This window comes from Crocodylus siamensis, chromosome 13, assembly GCF_052110815.1.
Source record: "Crocodylus siamensis isolate JL-2025a chromosome 13, ASM5211081v1, whole genome shotgun sequence".
In the NCBI taxonomy this organism is placed as follows: domain Eukaryota; kingdom Metazoa; phylum Chordata; order Crocodylia; family Crocodylidae; genus Crocodylus; species Crocodylus siamensis.
Window position 1 is genome coordinate 36,812,030 of NC_143407.1, and position 18,866 is coordinate 36,830,895.

At 63.4% G+C, this 18,866-nt stretch overlaps 2 protein-coding genes across 2 annotated transcripts; both read left to right on the forward strand.

Moving 5' to 3' along the window:
• The first annotated feature begins 3,973 nt into the window (after nt 1–3,973).
• Nucleotides 3,974–5,094, forward strand: BHLHA9 (basic helix-loop-helix family member a9). Its single transcript, XM_090026472.1, has one exon. The coding sequence runs from the start codon at nt 4,179–4,181 to the stop codon at nt 4,833–4,835; it is 657 nt and encodes a 218-aa protein (XP_089882598.1). The 5' UTR covers nt 3,974–4,178; the 3' UTR covers nt 4,836–5,094.
• On the forward strand, nt 5,023–17,986 carry TRARG1 (trafficking regulator of GLUT4 (SLC2A4) 1). Its single transcript, XM_090026474.1, has 3 exons — nt 5,023–6,015; nt 11,635–11,767; nt 12,542–17,986. The coding sequence occupies exons 1-3, from the start codon at nt 5,677–5,679 to the stop codon at nt 12,556–12,558; spliced, it is 489 nt and encodes a 162-aa protein (XP_089882600.1). The 5' UTR covers nt 5,023–5,676; the 3' UTR covers nt 12,559–17,986.
• The last annotated feature ends 880 nt before the right edge of the window (nt 17,987–18,866 follow it).

Genomic DNA, 18,866 nt, shown 5'->3' on the forward strand with positions numbered 1-18,866 from the left:
GACGGTCCCGTGTTAACGCGCCGTCTAATTGCCACGCTCATTTAGGAAACGATTACTTCTTGCCGCAGCAGCCCGCCGGGGTCCCCCTCTCCGCCACGCCCCGGCCAAGGGGCGAAAGGGCTCCGTGGAAGATAGCCCCCCGCCAGCCCGGCCCGGCCGCACGGCGCTGGCCTCCTTCCAGGGCTGCCCTGACGCCTCCGGTAAGCCAGAATCACTTCCAAGCAGGTCTCCGAGCTCGAGGAACGCGCGAGTCATGAGCCTAAGTGGTTTCCTGGGTCCCGGCCCGACGCTGATGGCGCGGGGTGCTGGCTCCCGGCCCGGCCCGGCCCCCCGGCAGCAGAGCGGGAGCCACGACACGGCAAGGATGCCCCGGGGACTAAGCAGTGGCTGGCACAGGTCACTGCCTCAGCACTTCATAAAGCAACAATTAATGGCAAGAAGTCAGCCTCTGAGCCGGGCTAACCCTAGCTCTGAGGAGCCTGCGTGGCAGAGCCCCCGGGCCCAGCCGGCCGGGTGCGTGGGTGCTTGCCACGTGTCCCGCGCCAGCAGCCGAGTCCCCGTCTCCAGGGCCCACGGCCTCCGCGGTGAGGTCCTGAGCGGGACGGCCGCTGACCGGGAGCGCAGGCCGGAGAGCCCGGCTGTGCCCGCTGGGGAGGGGCTGCTGCTCCCAAGCTCTCTCCCCTCGCACCCCGTGGGGACGGGGCTGCACCCAGGTGGCAGGCAGATGCCCCCGGGCAGCCATCACAGTGCACGCAGCTGGCAATGCAGCAGGGCTCATCCCCAGCTCTGGGGCCGGCACCTCAGTGCACTGGGGGGGTCTCAGCCCAATCCCCGCAGGGCAAGAGGGGGAAAAGCTTGGGAGCAGCAGCCGCTGCGCCATGGGGCACAAAGAGCCCAGCGAGGGCAGGAAGTCCCAGCAGCCCGGGGGTGCATGGCTGACCGGGCAGCACAAAGGGTGGGTGCTGCCCCGCACCTCACGGGATGCAGCCCGGAGGGCGGGAGACTGCCGGGGCTGAGGGGCTGCAGGAGCCCCTGGCAGTGCCCAGCCCACGGGGGCTGCACCGAGCAGGGCGGGAAGCAGGCGGGAGCCGCCTCGCAGCACCTCCGGCAGGGCGGGCCGTGCCGCATAATTGCAGCCCTGTCCTGCATCGGGCCCCGCCGTGTTCCTGGCCCCTGCCTCGGCTCGTAAATCTCTCCAGGAGGCCGATAAATCAGAGCAGCCCCCGGCGGCGGGGGCACACGGGGAGGAAGCCGCCAGCGCCCTAATTACAGGCAGCGGGGACCATCCGCAGGCCCTGATTTACGGCTGGGACTTCCCCTGGGCCAGGCCGGTGCCCCAGCGGAGGGGAAGAGGAGGCTGCCCACGGCCGAGCCAGCACGTGGGGCTGGCGGGACAGAAGCGAGGACGTAAGACTCGCCCTTGGCGGATCAGCCCATAGGACCATCAGTGCCCAAGCTCGCTCTCTGCAGGCAGCCACGGGGCTCGGGGATGCCCTGGGCCCATGCATGGCAGGGGGGGTTCCCCAGGAATGGGCCTCGGGGACGGGGTGCTGGCCACGATGCGCCCAGGGGGCCATACTGGGGTGGGCACAGACTGCCCGGGACCCCTGAGTGCCCGGTCCAGGGCAGTCAGCCGCAGGGGACCCACCGCCGCGGCTGGCGGTTCACCTGGGCCTGCGTGGCCCGGCTGCTGGGCAGGGGGAGATCCCGGTCTGCGCCAGTGGGAAGGGCCAGTATGGGCGGGCCCAGGTGGGCGCTCATACATGTTTGCAGCGTTTGCCTCCCCTTTGAAGTCCCGCTGCCCCGGCCCCCCTCCCTGCCCGAGGCCCCGGCCCCTGATTTATAGGGCTTCTCCAATGCAGGCCCCTAAATTAACTGTGGCTTCAAAGGGCCAGGAGGGGAGAAGGGCAATAGACAAATAGCCCCGTGCTAATTGCTGGAGCTGTGCCAGAGCTGCGCTGACGCAGGGGGCCGGCCGCAGGGGCCGCACTCGGCCAGCGCCCCTGGACTTCGTCGCGCAGGGGCTGAGGCTGTTTGTCACACCGCTGCCCTGTGCCTGACAGGGTCCCGCAGCCGGACGCCAATTAAACTATTGGCGAGGACAAGTGTCTGTCAAGGCGACGGCCGGCCGGGCACCTGGAGGGTTATCTGACCTGCGCTGACCATACACAGGGCGGGCAACAAGCCGGGCAGGGCCCCGCCGACCGGGACAGCGCTCCCAAACTCCGCTCAACCAAACGGGTCCTGGTTTCTAAGGGCAAGGGGGGTGCTCTGTGCCGGGAAGGAGCGTGGACATCGCCCCCAGGCCCCTCCCTGCTCGTCCAGCGGTGCCACAGCGGGGTGGCACAGAGCGGCCCAGCAGTGAACAGGCAGTGATGCCCAGCAGGTCCCTGCCCCAGCACCTTGCAAAGCCATGGCCTGGTGACATAATGGGGCTTGTCTCCTGGCAGGGGAGAGGGGTGCTCACCCCCCATCAAGGCACAGGAGCAGAGAAGAGGGCAGATGTAGCCTGAAAAGAGGTATTGGCCAAGCCCTGGCGGGAGGCTGGACTGCTGGAGCACCAGGTTAGCTCCTGGGGTCCCTGCAGGCTGGGTGCTTGGCGATCCACAACGCCCAGCCCCAGGTCCCCGCGGCCAGGACTGCAGCTGTGCTCGGCCATTCGCGGCATCTTGTGGCTCCCCGCAGTGCCGAGGCTGGGGCCTGGCCAGGACCCCGTGACACAGCCACAGCAGCAGGCCTGCCCTGGGCCCTGCCTGGCCGATCAGGTAGGAGGATGGGGGAACAATGGGTCTCTTTGAGCCTCTCTCCTCCCCAGCAGCTCTGTCTTCCCTGAATAAATCCTGGCCCAGACAGCTCTGCCCCCAGGCGCCTGCCCTGCCCCTGCTCCCCGGGGAGGGAGGGAGCACTTTGGTGCTTTTATCACCTACCCCATCCCCCTGCCACAGGCCTGCTTCCTGCCCTGCGGCCACCAGCCAAATTCCTCTGCTTCCAGGGGCTGTCTTATATATATCTATATAAATAATAGTTCATGTTCCAGGTCAGATTAGCCAAATCAGTTCCAAACCCTATCAACTGAGCAAGCAGAACTCAATCTTTCTTAACACCAGGTATGGGGCTACAACCAGTGAGCATCCTCCACCCAGACCTCTCACCCTGGGCCTTCATATACTCCCAAGTCCATTGGCAGGCATCCAATGCTACAGGCAAGCATCCTCCATCCCAGACTCTTCGGTCCGGGACTTCAGACACTCCCTACGCTCAGTCTTAGCCCATAAAAGGCCAGTACTACACTTGATCTTAGCTCACAGGAGGCCGAAGCATCTGCACAGTCAGCCCCTTTGCAAAGTAGGAGGCAGATGCTGCTTGCACCACGGATCTCCGCCCCCAAGGCCAGGCCCCTCCGCTGGTGCCCGCGGCGTTCACCCATCTCTCTCTCCACCACCATGCAGGGCCGCGGGTCACGGCTCTCTAACGCTGCCCACCATCCCAATCCAAGCCCCCTTCGAGACGCGCTCCCACCTCCTGTCAGGGGTAGACGCACGCTCCGGCACCCCCGGGACCCAGGGCTCGGTGTCAGGCCCCGGTGCTGACACACTCGTGGCCCAGTCACTTCCTCTCACCATGCCTCTGCTCTCTTCTCTCCTCTCTCTTGCAAACCCCCCCTTTCCCAGGAAATCTGTCCTGGCCCTATCATGGCTTATGGCCCAGGAGAGTTGAAGCCTAGCTGCGGCAGGGGAGCGGTGGGGCAGAGGCAGTGCAGGGCAAGCCGCTCGGGAGAGGCCGCAGGAGGGAAGGCCCGGGCTGGGCCGGGTGTGCCCCGCAGTGCAGCACCTGCAGTGTCAGGGGAGGCCTTGCCCTGCCCTGCCGCTCCGGGCCCCTGCCGGGGGGCAGGACGCGGAGGACGGGAGGTGCCGGGGCAGCACGTGGGCGTGCTCTTCGCCCCGGTGCAGCTCAGGGCGAGTGCGGCGGCGCCGTGCCCGACAAGCTTCCGCACGCTGCCCGCGCCCCTCCGCGGCTCCGCACACCTGGAGGCAGGTCATAAAGGGCCCGGGCGGGGAAGCACGTGACGCAGGGGAGCTCGGCAGGCGAGTCCGTAGCAGAGGGCCGGGGCTGCGCCGCAGGAGTGTCCGCCCGAGCTCGCAGGCGGCGGGACGGCTGCGGTGCCGGCCGGCGAAGCCATGCCCGGCGCGGGCGGCTCGGAGGGAGAGCTGGGAGGGGCCCGGAGCCCGGGGCTCAGGCAGGCGCTGTGGGGCCCCACGGGCGGCGAGGGCGAGGAGCCCCAGGGGCGGCGGAGGAGCAGGCCAGTGCGCTCCAAGGCGAGAAGGATGGCGGCCAACGTCCGGGAACGCAAGCGCATCCTGGACTACAACCAAGCCTTCAACGCCCTGCGGCTGGCCCTCAAGCACGACCTTCGCGGCAAGCGGCTCTCCAAGATCGCCACGCTGCGCAGAGCCATCCACAGGATTGCCGTCCTGTCCGTGTCGCTGCGCTGGCCCTGCGCGCACGCCGAGTGCCGCCTCCGGTACCGCGGGCCCGGGCAGGAGGAGAGCGCCCCGGGCAGCCGCGCCCGGCCCCCCCAGCTGCCCCCGGCGCCTGGCCGCCCGCCGCCCGCCGGGCACAGCCCCGGGACGCAGGTCCGGCCGGGGGACGAGCGCTTCGCCTCTGGGCCGGCTCATCCCCGCGCCCTCGGCGTCAGAGCCGCCGGCCAGCAGGGCCCCGCGGGCCGCTTCCGAGAGGCGCCGCGCCCCTGCCCCTGCCCCTGCCCCTGCCCCTGCCCCTGGCAGCCGAGGCGCTTGCACGGCCCGGGCGGCCAGCAGCGCCCCGCCACGCACTGAGCGGCGCGGGGGCACGCAGCCGCGGCGCCCCGCGGGGCAGCGGGCTGGCGCTGCGCCGAGGCGGAGGAAGCCAAGAGGGCAGCGGGGCCTGGGCCCGGGGTCGCGGCCGCACGCCGTCTCTCCCCCCCTCTCCCTCCGGGCAGGCTGCGGCTCAGGCGGGGCGCCCCGCGGCGAGGGCTAGCGGCCCGGGTCAGTGAACGCCGCGAGGAGCAGGGGCTGGGGCAGCGCTCGGGAAGCGGGAGCGGGCGGGGCCGCACCGCGGGCAGCTCAGAGGCGAACACCTCCCCTCCGCCCTGTCCCGCCGACGGCGCCTGGGCCGGCCTGCAAGCACGGGCGGCGCGGGCAGGACGGGAGGGCCCGGGCTGCCCCGCAGGCGAGCGGCCGGCCGGCCGGAGGGGGCGGGACGGGGCGCGGGCGCGGGGTCTGCGCGCCAGCCGCGGGCCGCGCTTCTCCCCCCGACCCGCGCCCTGGCCGCCCGGCGTGCTCTGCGCCGCCAGCCCCTTCGGCTGCCCCGGCGGCTGCGTGCAGCCCGCCCGCCCGCTCGCTCAATAAAGCTCCTTCTCCCGTCCTGGGCTTGCGCGTCTTTCTCCTTGCACCTCTCCGCCGCCGGGCGGGGTGCCGGTGCGGCGCGGGGGCCGCCAGGGGGCGCCCCCGGGCAGGGAACGGCGGGCGGGGCGGGGCGGGGCCGGGGCCGGGGCGCGGGGCACCCCCACGGCCCGCAGCGCCGGGCGCGGGGCGGGGATCGCGCGCATCCCGGGGGCCGGGCCGGGCCGGGCCCTCCCTCGCCCGCGGCTCGGGCTCGGGCTCAAAGCGGCGCGGCGGGGCGCGGCGGGGCGCGGCGATGGCGGAGCGGGCGCTGCCCCCGGACCCGCCCGAGACGGAGCAGCTGCTGGCGGGCGCGGAGCGCAGCCTCCGGGGGTCGCGGTCCTGCTCGGGCAGCCTGGCCGGCCCCCCCGGGCCGCCCAGCCGCGCCGCCTCCGTCTCCTCCGCCTCCGCCGCCGCCGCCGCCGCCGGGCAGCTGCAGCCGGCGGCGCCGTCGCCCTCGTCGTCCCGCCGGGGCTCGGCCGCCGCCGCCGCCGCGCCGCCCGCGCGCCCGCCCGACTACCTGCCGCTCGCCATCTTCGCCTGCTTCTGCCCCGTCTGGCCCGTCAACGTCGTGGCGCTCGTCTTCTCCATCATGGTGAGCGCCCGGGACCCGCGTGGCCCGGGGCAGTGCGGGGGTCGCCACGCGCGCCGAGCCAGGCTGCGCGTGCGGGCACCCCGCGACCCCGGGGGCTGAGGGGGCGCGCTCGCGGGGGGCAAGGAGGTGCACCGCGGGCACGCTCGCAGGGACGTGTCAGAGCGGGGGGCTAAGCTCCTCGGGGCGGGGGCCGCGCAGCTCCGCATCGCTGTTCAGCGCCCAGGGCTGCCCGGCTCCCCGGGCATCACCACGCTGATGCTCGTTAGCAGCAGGAAGCCCCCGTCCTACCCACACCTCACCACCTCCCGGGACACGCGGGCCAGGGTGGCACTAGCACAGCCCCGCGGGCTCGGCCGGAGAGGTCTGCCCGAGCCCTGGAGCAGGGCGGTGGCCGCCCGCTCACCGCCTCGTGAGCTCGGGCAGACGCGGCTCACGGGAGCCCCGGGCCCGCACGGCCCCTCGCGTGGCGGAGCACAACGCCGAGACGCTGCGCGATCCCCGCGTGGGGACCCGCTGCGCGGGGCTCCGGCCGCTGCTGCTCTCCAGGGGCTGTCCCGCGCGGGGGCAGCGGGCTCCGGCCCTTCGCAGGGGGCAAGGGCCGCCTTCAGCTTTCTGGCCGGGGCACCGCTGCAGCCCAGGAGAGCTAGCCGGGCTCCACGGCCGGGAACGCAGCACCGGTATCACCCTCCCTCGGCTGCACCGCTCCCGCTCCCGCAGCCATTCATCCCCAGCTGGGAAGTAGAAGTACCAGGTGCAGAAAGGGAGAGGCCGAGAGCGCGGCGTGCGGCGAGTCCGTGCGGGAGCCGGACTAGACCCCTGGCTTGGAGAGCGCGCCCACCCCCCCTCCGCCCGGCGCCACTTCTCTGGGAGCGGCCTGGGGGGACTTCCCCCGCGGCTGGGTAACGAGCAGTAGCGGGAAAGGGCTCCGTGTCACCCAGGGAACCGCCCCCAGCCCGCGCAGCGCCGGGAGCAGCCGGCCCCCGACCTCTCCCGGCTGAGAGGCGACCCCTCGCCCGCTCCCCACTGCGTCCCGCCACGTGCGGGCAGGGGAGCACCCGCTTGCAGGTCTGCGTCCCTCCCGCGGCACGGGCATCTCAGCGCGCAGAGCCCCGCGTTGGTCTCGGGCGAGGAGCCCCTCCGGGCCCCCTCCGTGGCCAGCTCCGCGGGAACGCCGCGCAGGGCCCGCGAGCGCCGGTTCCCCAGAGGCCCGGAGAGACGCAGCGTGAGGTGCTGCGGCCCCCCCGCAGCAGGGCCGGGCGGGCGGGCGCCAGCTGGCACGTCTGGGCACACGCGTGCCTCTCAAACCGTCAGTGCCACGGGCGAGCAGGTGCTCTGTTCGCTTCAGCCTCACGGCTCGGGGGACACCGGCCCTGGCTTTCCGAGGGCTCGAGCAGGGCGACAGCCTCATGCGTGGCTGCTTCGCGGGGGGAGACGGGGCGGACCGGCATCCCCGAGGAAGTGAACGCAGCCTGTGTGCGCGCCGGCCCAGCTCCCCGGGGCACCAGCGGGCATCTCGGCGGCTTCCCCAGGAAACGAGCTTCGTCCCTGGAGGCTAGCGAGGCGCCAGCGCCCCGCAGTCGGTTCTCATCAAGCCTCGGCTTCCTGCCGGCAGGCTCCGCGGGTGGGCCGGAGACCGTCACGGAGCTGGGCTCCCAGGGGTTGCGGGCACTCCCCCCAGCAGCGCGCTCTGCACTCCGCTTGCAGCCGGCCTGGGAGGCAGCAGGGCGTTTGCAGCATGTGCTGACTTCCCCGCAGTCACTGGGGGAATGCGCCTTTCTTTCCCCAGTCAATGCTTTCTGCACATGAAGCCGTTTCCGGGCACGGAGCAGTGGCTGGGAAGAAAGCGTCTGAATGCCTTTGCATTGAAAGTCTCATAAATCACCCTTCAGATGCTTGCACTCAGATGTCGGCAGGGCCCTGGGCCAGCGGAAAACTCATCTGCCCAAGCCCTGGGCTCCCTCCTTCCCTCCGCTCCAGTCTCCTGGAAGGGGGTCATTTGGGAGCCGGCTCTGCTAATGCTAAGGTGCATCTCGCTCCAGCCCCGCCTCTGCTTGCCCAAGAGCAGCCTGCTCTCACCAGCCCTCCCGTTTCAGAGGGTGCAGTGGGGACGCACAGAGGGAGCGGAGCCCTCCTTCTCCCGGGATCTCTGCAACAGCTCAGTGACCAAAGAGCCCCTGGATATCCGGGCTGGGGCTCCAAGCGAAGGCTGCTTGCACGATGTAGAGAGAGATGCCATCGGGAAGGTTTAGGTCTCCTCCTTCCTTGGCTTCCCTAATCCCTTATCCTCCCGAGACTGCCTCAAAACAGAGACTAGGCTAGACAGCCATCTCAGGACCACCCCTCCCCAGCCCTCCACTTCCTGGACTCTTGGATTATTTGCAAGCCCTTGATGGCTTATTTTAACGCCGACTTCCTTGTTACAGCCTCTGAAAGGCACTCATATGGGCCCTTGAGTAACTCTGACATTTCCAAGCACTTTCCTTCGCTAATAATGTCACTGTACAACAAGGGGTTTTTTTGGTTGTTGTTCATTCACGACTCCTGCCATTAGCAAATTATAATCAGAGCTCTCCATTCCAATGAATAATAAATGGGCAGACATCAGTGCTTAAGCATTCCCCGCAAAGGCTTGTGTTCCTTGCATAACAGAGGACTTGACAGAAAAAAGTACCCAGAAGCTCTAGTGGTAGGTGTCGGATTCGTTATTTGGTGTGTTTCCGAACAAAAAGGACAGCGCTGGAAGCCTGCTTCAGCCTGCAAAGATACCGCACTTTGGTTACAAAGGCCTGTGCCTTTAAAAAGCCCAAATGTTGCCGAGCTGTCAGTGACTCCCGTCCCTCGTACGAGGCCGACTTTTGTCACCTTCTGTTCGGTAAGGGAGCTAGGCTGCGGGATGCACAAGCTTCATTTCAGACAGCGTCTCTTCCGTGCGCAGGCTGCATCAGGCTGCGGCTGCGCTGGGGACAGGCCGTACTGGGGGAGCAGAATACTTGCTGGGATAGGCTGGAGCTGGCCAGCCCAGCTGAGAGTCCGAGATGCGTTGCTCGTGTGCAGTTGTGTTTCTAGCTCTGCGAACTGCACAGTGCCGACATCAATGCACGTCTGGTGTGCCGGGTTTGGCTCTTTAGTGACAGCCACATCTATAGGTTGATGCTGCTAGCGATAAACCCACTTGGGAATGGGATTATATCAGCTAGTGCTGTTTGCTCCACTACTGCATGTATTTTAATAAGTGCCAGGTATGAGCGGTGAGGGAAGTCGGATTCTGCACTCTGCCTCAGCTCACATTTTCCTCCTCGATGCCTTGTGCCTCACACCTCAAACTTTGCAACACAGCATTTAATTTTTGTGGTGCCGAGAGATTGAGATCTTGGCCGGGCAGATACATGGCCTTTCAGCATCCTGGTACACTCTGTCTTTCCCTGGCCAGCTCCCCAAGACGGACAGTTTTTATACAACCTAATTTCCAACTCCTGATCTGACTTTTTTTTTTTTTTCATTCTCCAAAACCTCCCAGAAATCAATATGCTTCGAGTCCACGGTGAATGGTTTGTCCATGGGGGACTGGGAGGTTTCCGCTGAGATGGCTGGCTTCCCCCATGCCGATGGAGGGGCCCCTGCTCCCCCGTCACACGTGCAACCGTGCTGACATGTTGCATGCAGCTTAAACACAGCGACCCCACCGCAGCAGCACACTGCTGACTGGGCTCTGTGCTAATCCACCTCCCTCACCAGGAATTTTTGGCTCCAGTATTTCTCGCTTGGGATCCAGGTCGCTGCCAACTGCAATGGCAAAACGATCCTGGCGGCTTCATCAGTCGCACCCTGTGGAGGCGCGTGCAGCCCCCGACTGCCCTGCGTACCAGCCTGGGACTAGAGCCCTGCGCCTGGTGTTGAGGCCTCGGGTGCAGGAGGCGTTTTCAGCGCATTTCTCTGGATGGCAGTTTTGCAGGGCTGGAGAAAGAGTTGCTACTGAGGCCTGGTGGAGGGAGCCGTCTCCTGCTAGCGGTAGGGCACCACAGATGAGGCAGGTCTCCGTAAAGGCACATGAGTGCACTGCTCTTCAACACCGGGCCTCTCTTTGCTTGGCCAGGGGTCGTCTCCACCGGGCCCCTGGGAGCCCCATCAGGTCTCAGTGTGGTTTTCTCAGGAGCCCATCACAGAAACCAGCAGGACATCTGTCCTGAGTTGCCGAGGGGCAAGGGTGGAAGGAAGGAGCCTGGAAACTCGCGGCTCCTGGCTGGCCTGTCCCCAGCCTTGCCGGGCTGGCAATGAGGGATGCACGCCCTCCCGCTGATTCGTGCAGGGGGGAGTGTAGCCTGGGCCCTGCCAGGGTGACACTGCTCACAGGTCCCTTCGCGACGTGGTTCAGAGCCCGACCTTCCCCCTGCTTTCTCCAGCCGGGGGCACAGAAACCGTCGCTTCCTGACTCCTGGGGAAAGGGTCCCTGTGGCCGGTCTCAAGAAAGGCACTTTCACAGCTCTGCTTCCTGGCATGAGTGCTCAGCCCGAGGACCCAGGCCTGCCCCCATCTTGCTCTGGGCTCTGGCCGCGAGCCCCTGGGCTGCCGTTACATCCAGAGACAAGGGCTTCTGCAGTTTGCTTCACCTTGTACTAATGAGCTCCAGCCTTTGGACTCCAATTCAGTTGCTGATGGATGCAGCAGGTGGACTTAACACTGGCAAGAGGCTGCCCCTACTCGGTCTCTAAGGGGCTCTTGGTGACCTCCGTTCATCCTCGAACAGCCCCACACAGCCAGGAGCAGTGGGGCTGGACACGATGATCTCACAAGGTCCCTTCCAGCCCTAAACTTCTGTGACTCTGCGTGTGAATCATTTCCAGGTGCCTCCCAGTGACTTCCCTCCACTTCCCCTTTGCTCACCCCTGCCACATCTGGGGAGCCAATACGTTTGCTTACCAGGCAGGGCACAGCTTCCAGCAGGTTGCATTAAGAAATCAATAGAGCAGCAGGGAAAAGCAGAACGAAACCAGCAGCCAAGGAAAGATGCTGCAGAGCCAGTTCCTCGCTCCCTGCAGCCAGCACGAGAGGAAAGAAACCACTGCAGGCGGGTTTTGTTCAGATCAGAGGCTGAAACCAGGCTGGGAAGTGGACACAGGGTGGGAAGGCACCGAAGTGCTCGGGCATACTCCAAGGTGAGCTGAAACCCAGCGCTTAGCGGAAAAGCTGTAACTCGTGCACCTTTCAGATGCAGGTGGGCCTGGCAGTCACGTAGCCGTCACGGGAACAAGCACGGCTATGGAGACGCCAGGCTGCTGTGGTTTCCAGCGGCCCTGGGCGCTGGTTCAGCTCGTGCGGGTACTTGCCACTCCCTCCCACCCACTCATGCATAGGTTTGAGCGGGTCTCCCCGCCGCTCAGGAAAAAGCAGCAGTGTCAGTCCCCGTATTGCACGGCAGCTGGTTTCTGAACGGTAACGAAGTCTCCCATTGCAAACCGGCCTCGTACCATCCATTGCCTGAGAGACCAGGGGCTTCTATGGTGCCAACCAGGGGGTCCCCCTTCTCGCGGGTTAAGGGGCAGGACTGACCTAAACTGGCGGAGGAGCTAGATCCGCAGTCCCTCACCAGTGCCTCTCTTTGTGTCTGTGCCTTTCCCCCAGTCAAGGAAGAGCAGGCAGCAAGGGGACATGGATGGGGCCTGGAGGCTGGGGCGCATGGCCAGGCTCATAAGCACAGTCTGCATCATCCTGGGAACCATCATCATCGTGCTCTACTTCTCGCTCAACTTTACAGGTAACTCCCGCTCCCCTCTCGCCCCCTGCCAGCCAAGCATGCACCCCAGGAAGCCCCAGACCTGCCCTGCCCTGTAGCTCACCAAGGGGGCACCCAGCATGCTGGGAGGTCCCAGCCCTGCACCCTCTAATGCATGCAGACAGCTGGTGCCCTTGGCATCAAGGGAATTAGGCTCCTCTGCTCCTTGAAGGATCAGCCTTGTCGTGTCTGCGTGGGAATGGCTTGTAGGTGTGCGGAACAAATCCCTTTGCGATCAGACTGGCATGCAGGAGTGCTACGTGCCCGTCTAGCCTGAATTCACCCTGTGCCCCTGTGGCATCAAGGGCTAGAAAGGCTCAGCATACTGCCCCGCAGGCGAGGTCTCCCAGGATCTGCTGGGACCTGGGCTGGCAGACTGAGGGATAAGAAGTGCCAAGTAGCAAGTAAAGTGGCTGAGAACATAGGACCTCCCATGTTTAGACACCGGGGCTGCGTGGTAGCGGTGCCCTCCCTTTCTAGCCCCCTGAAAGGAAATCCCAACGCTATGTTTGGAAGTAAGGATTGGAACTATAAAGTGATAGAAAACAGGCTGGAGCATTGGACCTGGAGGGTATTAACCAATGACTCAACGAGTCCAGAGGCAAGCTGCTTACCCCAGGGCCAACGTGCTCAGTCGCTTCAGCTCCATCAAAGACCCCGCAAGACTCAGGCTAGCTGAAAGAAGGAACGGGCCAAGAACATTGGGCAAATACACTAACTAGTGGAGGATGCTCTAAGTCACTCTTTCTTTTGCAGTTTTCAAGAGGAACTAGCATGCAGACGCCCTGACGAAGAAGGCACCTTTCCTTCAGGGGCTTCTATTTTGTAACCTCGCAGCAAAAATGCGATCGTTTCAAGGGCTGGCGCTAGGAAGTGTCGCTGTTGGAGCATCGTCTGAGGGAGTGCATGCATTTATTTCTCAGCCTCTTGGAAAATGATTTCACACTGAACAACTTGAGCGGCGCATACACGAGCTCGACAAGGCCTGGGAGAGGTCTCCGACCCCAAGCAGAGTGGAGCAGAGGGAGATCCGCTACCTCGATCCTGCCCAGTGAACAACACGGAGGGGTGGAGACCAGGAGGGGAGAAGGAGGTTGATCTGGGGGAGAAAAGGGCCACCAAGGTGCAAAGGGGCGAATGGGACCCTCTGAGGAAACCTCTCGACAATCCTGGCACAAATCACTGTTTTGTTTTGTTTTTTTTAAATCAACCAGTCGTCTCTCTGGGAAAGCTCCAGCTGCCACTGGGAGATGAAGTCTGCTTGGCGAGCGGGGAAGGAGCACGCTGCCGCCGGGGACACCGCGTGCGCCTCCCCACAGCCGTGGCACCAGGGCCGACCACGGCTTCAGCGGGTTTTGTATTTTTGATGAAAAAAAAAAAGACAAAGACCATTTGCATGCAGCTTCACAGTCCCCCTGCTCCAGGGCTGTCCAGACAAGCTCTCAGCATTTAAGCAGCCCAGAGCTGGGAGGGCCCGGCCCCGATCCACGAGGAATTTCCGGCTTGCCGGCGATCCGCCCGCAGCCGAGCCCTGGCAGGGGTGCTCGTGGGAGGAGCGATGTCTTCTGCTGGAAACAGGGCGGTTCTTCCATCTGCGCCCCAAACCGTGAGCTGGTGCGGCGGGGGCGGCGGGCTGCGGAAGTTGCGGCAGCCAAGTCTGTCTGCTGAGCGCCGATGTCACATCCGTCACCGCAGGAGCTAAAGGCCTGACCCAGCAGCTGCCGTGGCTGACTGGGCTGGTCTTGGACTGGACTGTCTGGGGAGGGGCTCAAGGGCGCAAAGAGGATATGGGCACCAGGTCCTAGCCCACGGGAACTGGATCCCTCACGTGTGCAGGCAGGGTCAGCCTCACAGATGTTTGGTTCCTAAATGTTTTACATTACACCTTCCCCAGGGCCTTTCCCGAGCATCTGCAACATGCTGCATCCCGTGGCGCTTTCCCTGGCAGCTTCCTGGCCTCTCCGCCCCCTTCCCTCGTGTGGCCTCACACCGCTGCACCTTGCTCTGCCCTTCCTGTGCGCCAATCCCTGGGGTTGCATCCTCTTCTGCCCCCGGCCTTTGGCACCGCTGTCCAAGGGACTAGTTTGTGGCTCCATGTCCTGCGGCCTCCACGCTGGCTGAGCCCCCCCTCCATCATGCTCTGCTAAGTCACAGGCTGGGGAGCTAGGACTGATGTCTTTGTCTGTCGAGCCAGGCAGCTTGGCCTGCACTGGCAGATAGAGGCCACCCCCAGTTGCAGCAAAGCACAGTCTGTTTCCTCTGCCTTGTCCCCCCGGTGCAACTCTGAGCCTCTTGGAAAGATCTGACCCAAAGCTACGGGCACCCAGGGCTTATCCCCGTGGGGAAGTTCCTGCGCAGGAAGCCAGAGCGCAAAGCGACGGTGCTGTCAGGTCTCCAAAGTGATGCCTCCTGCAGACACGCTTTGCGGTGGGGCATGCGGCCTCCCACTTAGCACACGCCGAGTCTGTGCTGGGACTCGGTGTGGACCAGCGAGCCTGCCGTACATGCACCCCAGCTTCCCCCGCAGTCACTTCCCTGCTCGGAGGTCTCTTGCCACGGGCTGGCTCGCTCCTCATTAGCGTGTTTGCTTTGCACGGTGGGTGGCTCAAAATCTGGGTGACAACAACGCTGAATTCCCTGGACACGCTGCAACGCTGCCTCTCTGGCCTGGGTGGCATTGTCACCACTTCCCCAGCCACGTTTCCCTCCCCTCCGTTCAATCTCACAGCACCTGCAATGCAGCCCAGCTTCCTTCCGCCTGCTGGCACTGAGGGCAGGGTGCTGAGCTTAGCAGAGAAGGGAGCAGCGTAACAGGGCACAGGTGTGCTTAGCCGTCCCTCTGTGCAAGTAGGCAAGCCGCTGTTCACTGAGCATTGGCCCGCGGCAGGAGGGGAGGGGAACATCCCAGGGCTGATGTCCACATGCCTCACGCAAGCAAATAGCTGGTCCGGCCACTCCTCTCTCACCTGGTGGCAACCAAGGAGCTGCTGGAGGGCTGCACGCAGGGCCTGCTTCCAGAGCGGGCTCCCGGGAGCAGTTTCTCCCCTGTGCTGGTAGGCCCACAGAACAGGGCTCTCAGGCTCCTTACCTCCCTCCTGACACCAGACCGCTGCTCCCTGTCCCGTGTTCGGCCTGCCCATGCCAACCCGATGGATGGCTTGGGGGTGACTTGGGAACCTGAACAGAGAGCCCCTGGGAACGGGAGGCGCTGACACAGAAGGATAGTTTTACTAGCAAATGCTAATGCCCGACAGCCAGATATTTATTAAATAGGTGCTGAAACGCTGCTCTAACCGTGCGACACGTTTCACCACCACGAACGCGGTATGCCTCGCAGCCCCGCACCAGGCAGCTGAGCACTAACCTGCTGCACAAACCGATGGCACAAGTTATCAGGTCTTCCAGGAACCAGGAGAGCATTCCCCTCCCTAGAAAAACATAAAGGGCTGAATGCCTGGTTTCCTCTAGGGATTTTGCAGAGGAGATGTATGTGCAGACGGGGGACTGTAGAAACACCTCTCATCCCCACCCAGGAATGGGCTTCCGGGCAGCTGCTGTTTTAACGATCCGTTCGAGAAGGGGGTTCCAGTCTGATGAAGCTGAGTGGAACAGAGAAATCAGGACTCATCTGAATGCATGCGAAAGCAAAAGCTTTCAGAAGACAGTTGCAGCGATAATTTGTCGGATGCTTCCAAATGGGCTCTGCTTTCTGCCTTACTGGGCATCATCAGACTGCCAAGGCAACAGCTTCTTGATTTACTCTTAAATATAATAACACAGAAGAATTAAGGCAATAAGTTCCTTAGTGATTTACTCTTCTCTCTAAGCTGCTCCAGCCATTAGACTTCCTTCCAAGTGCTCTGCACTTCAAAGCTCCCTCCTCAGCCCTTCGCGTGTGCTTAGACCCACTTGTGTCCAGAGCACGCTGCCCTGTCAGTCCCAATCGCGGTCCCGAGGCCGCTGTGTAAGGCCCCAGGGGAGCACGGCAGGCAGGGACAGCTCTGGTCTGGAAACAGATCCTAACGCGCCAGCCCGGGGTTCCTCTGCTTGCCCTTCATTTCATTCACCGCACCTGTCCAGTCCCAAATGTCACCTCTCTCTCGCTCAGGTCTACAGCTCTCAGCTGCTTGCAGGTGCACCTCAAGGTGAGCCAGGGAGGAGGTTTAGGGAGGTTTACCAGAAAGGTAAATGCATGCTCTGGTGCATGACAGATGGATGCTGCCTGCCAGCAGCTTACCCCGTGTCACTGGCTCACCATTTGGCCATGCCCCCATCCAGTCTTGCATATATATTCATCTTTCCAGTTTCTTCTCGCTCCTTCCTCAGTTCTTCCCAGTTCAATCTGAGCCACCTATAAGCTCATCCACGCTCGGCTCCCTGGGGCGGCAGGCAGTGCTGTAGAGGTCGGCTGCTGGAGGCTGCCAGCCTTTTCCCTGCTCTACAATACGATGCTCCTGTCCTGATCTTTTTCCCACTGTGCCCCGTGGCAAACTGCCCTGCCTGCGTCTTCCCTGGGTCATTCCACATTTTAGCATCCCTGGTGTAGCTTCCCACTGAGCTCTGCCATCCTGATTTGCTCGGCCTAGACACACGAGCCTGCATTTTTCCAGAAGGAATTTGGTATCTCCCTACCCCTCCCCAACCGTGCCCATTTATATAACTGGATAGATCATAGAAAACAAGGGTTGGTCACATCTAGTCCAGGCCTCTGCTCCAAGCAGGACCAGCCCCAACTACATCATCCCAGCCAAGGCTTTGTCCAGCTGGGTTTTGAAAACTGCCAAGGATGGAGACTCCACCGCCGCCCTGGGTAGCCTGTTCCAGGGCTTCACCACCCTCCTAGCGAGAAAGCTTTTCCTAATATCCAACCTAAACCTCCCTTGCTGCAACTTGAAACCACTGCTCCTTGCGGTCACCACTGAGAACAGATCATGGCCATCAGATCACCTCTTTCTCTGCTTGCAATCAGTGCTGCTCCTCTAGCTGTTATCACGCAGGACCTCATCACAATACACAAAGGGAGAGGACTTTTCCTTCCCCCTCCCTGTGCCCATCTCTCAGCGTCGTCTCCTTGCTGCTGCCCCACGTGTCAGCATTCCCCACTGCAAGGGCTATGCCAGCCTCAGGGCCTGGGCAGCTCTGCCCACCGGTTACTTCTCCAACATTCAAACGCATTAATTGATGGGAAACCACCTACTCTGGGTCTCCTGGTCTGAATCCATGTGAAGGCAAGGGGGGGCAGAGGCAGGAGGAGGAAATCCAGCCCCACCTGATGTTGAGAACAGGCTGTGGGAGGCTGAAGCGAAGGAAAAGGTAGAAAAAGCAGGTATAAATTCAGTCAGGTAGCAGTGGGAAGCACAAGGTCCTGGAGGTCTGTATGTCAGTAGATATAAACTGCTCGTGCAAGAGTAGTAGGTGTGTGTGGACTGACGTAAGTCCCTGACTCGGCTCGTTTTGGCTCGAGTTGACCGCCACAAGCTTGGAGGGCCGTCCCTTGCCAGCAGGAGAGATGCTGGAATGAAGAATAGCCCCGAAGGAGGGATCCGGGCCCTCTGAACGGAGCAGCTCTTGTGCCGGCAGGATGCTGCGACCAGGGGCTTAAGAAGGGTCGAGAGCTTCTACACAAATTGACTTGGCTGCCGCAGCCGGCTCGCTGTCACGGTCGGCTTGGTGCAGAGGTGCCCAGAGACGAGTCTAAAGGGTTTCTAGCACAGATGGGAAGGAAAGAAACCAGCACTCAGCATGTGCTTGGTTCTAGCAAATGATGAGTGGAAGGGATGAATCCCAAGCTTGGGTTATCCACTTCCTCCGCTGGGCTGGCATCCTGCCGTCTTTAATTAGGTCTGAGCTCAGGACCTCGCGCCCTCCCTGCTAAGCAGGTCACTTCTGTTTCGGTCCTTTTTAGGGGATGACAAGATCTCAGATCCTTTACGCAAAGCCCGTGGCCTATTCCTCGTGGCTGCCGTGAGCACATCGTGCTCCCAGCTCACCCTGTCCTGAAAACGGGTGCAAAGGATCCCCCTCCGCTAGGGATTTACAGAGCACTCCCTGCAAGCAGCACGGCCACGTCAGCAGTTCCAGCTCGGGGCTCTTTTCTGCTGATAAAGGCTCTTTTCCCAGCAGGGCGCTGGGACTGTATCTTTCAGACTTTCCTTTGTATTTCTTGGCATGAGAAAAAAATAAAATAAAACATAACCTGCATGGTCCAAAGTGAGCTGGCTCGTTCTGTTCAAGTGAGGAGCAAATAGGAACTGGACCCTGGGCTTTGCTTCCTGCACCTGGTGGGGAAGGGGGCCTTCAGACGTGGCAGGAAGAGCGGGGATGGGAAGTGGAGGCCACGTCCCAGCCAGGCTGCTCCCTGGGGAAAGGGAGAGGGCATGCCGGGGGGGGAGTTTTCATTGAATAGCCCACACCTCCCCTGAGGGGAGCAGGGGCTAAAAAACTTGCCATGCGTGTGGCAGAGAGAAGGCAGCAAGAACTGAGACATAGGCACAACTCCACGGCCACCCTCCACCTCCGCTGTGGCTTTGAGGCGCGCATGCTGGTCGTGAGCTAGTGCAGCTGCTCGAGTGCGGCATGCGGCGCTCCCCACGCCCCTGCGCCGGGCTAGGAGCCCGAGGGGTCCGCGTCGGGAGGAGTCAGCCCAGCGCAAGCAGCGCTGAAACCTCCCACGTGGAGCAGCTGGGACCATTGCGCCTGGTCTGCTCCTGGATGAGCTGCGAGCTGGGACTGAATGTATGCAGGGGTGTCTGCTCCCAGTGTGCAGCGCCGCAGCCCATCACAGCCCTTCGCGTTTATGCAGTGCTTCCCAGAGCCGGGGGAGTGCATCCGTTCCCCTGCGAGAGGCGGGGAAACCATACCGCACAGCGGAGCCGGGACAAAACTGCGCTGCGCCCGACTGCGGCTCCTCTGCTCTCTGCACGGACCACGCGTCCTGCCCAGCCTAAGAGGACGGCTACTGGGGCGCTCCCTGAAGAGCTGACCTCTCACTCCCCCGGGTGCCGTCACATTTGCAAAGGAAAGGATTTACCAGGGCTCTGCAGCCAAGGTACTCCGCTCTGCCACAAAGATGCTTTGAAGG

Bases quoted from the DNA above. Each gene is read 5' to 3' on its own strand.
- TRARG1 (XM_090026474.1), top strand. From the start codon at position 5,677: ATGGCGGAGCGGGCGCTGCCCCCGGACCCGCCCGAGACGGAGCAGCTG. The intron at 6,016-11,634 runs GTGAGCGCCCGG...CCTTTCCCCCAG, and splicing joins CGCTCGTCTTCTCCATCATG to TCAAGGAAGAGCAGGCAGCA.
- BHLHA9 (XM_090026472.1), top strand. From the start codon at position 4,179: ATGCCCGGCGCGGGCGGCTCGGAGGGAGAGCTGGGAGGGGCCCGGAGC.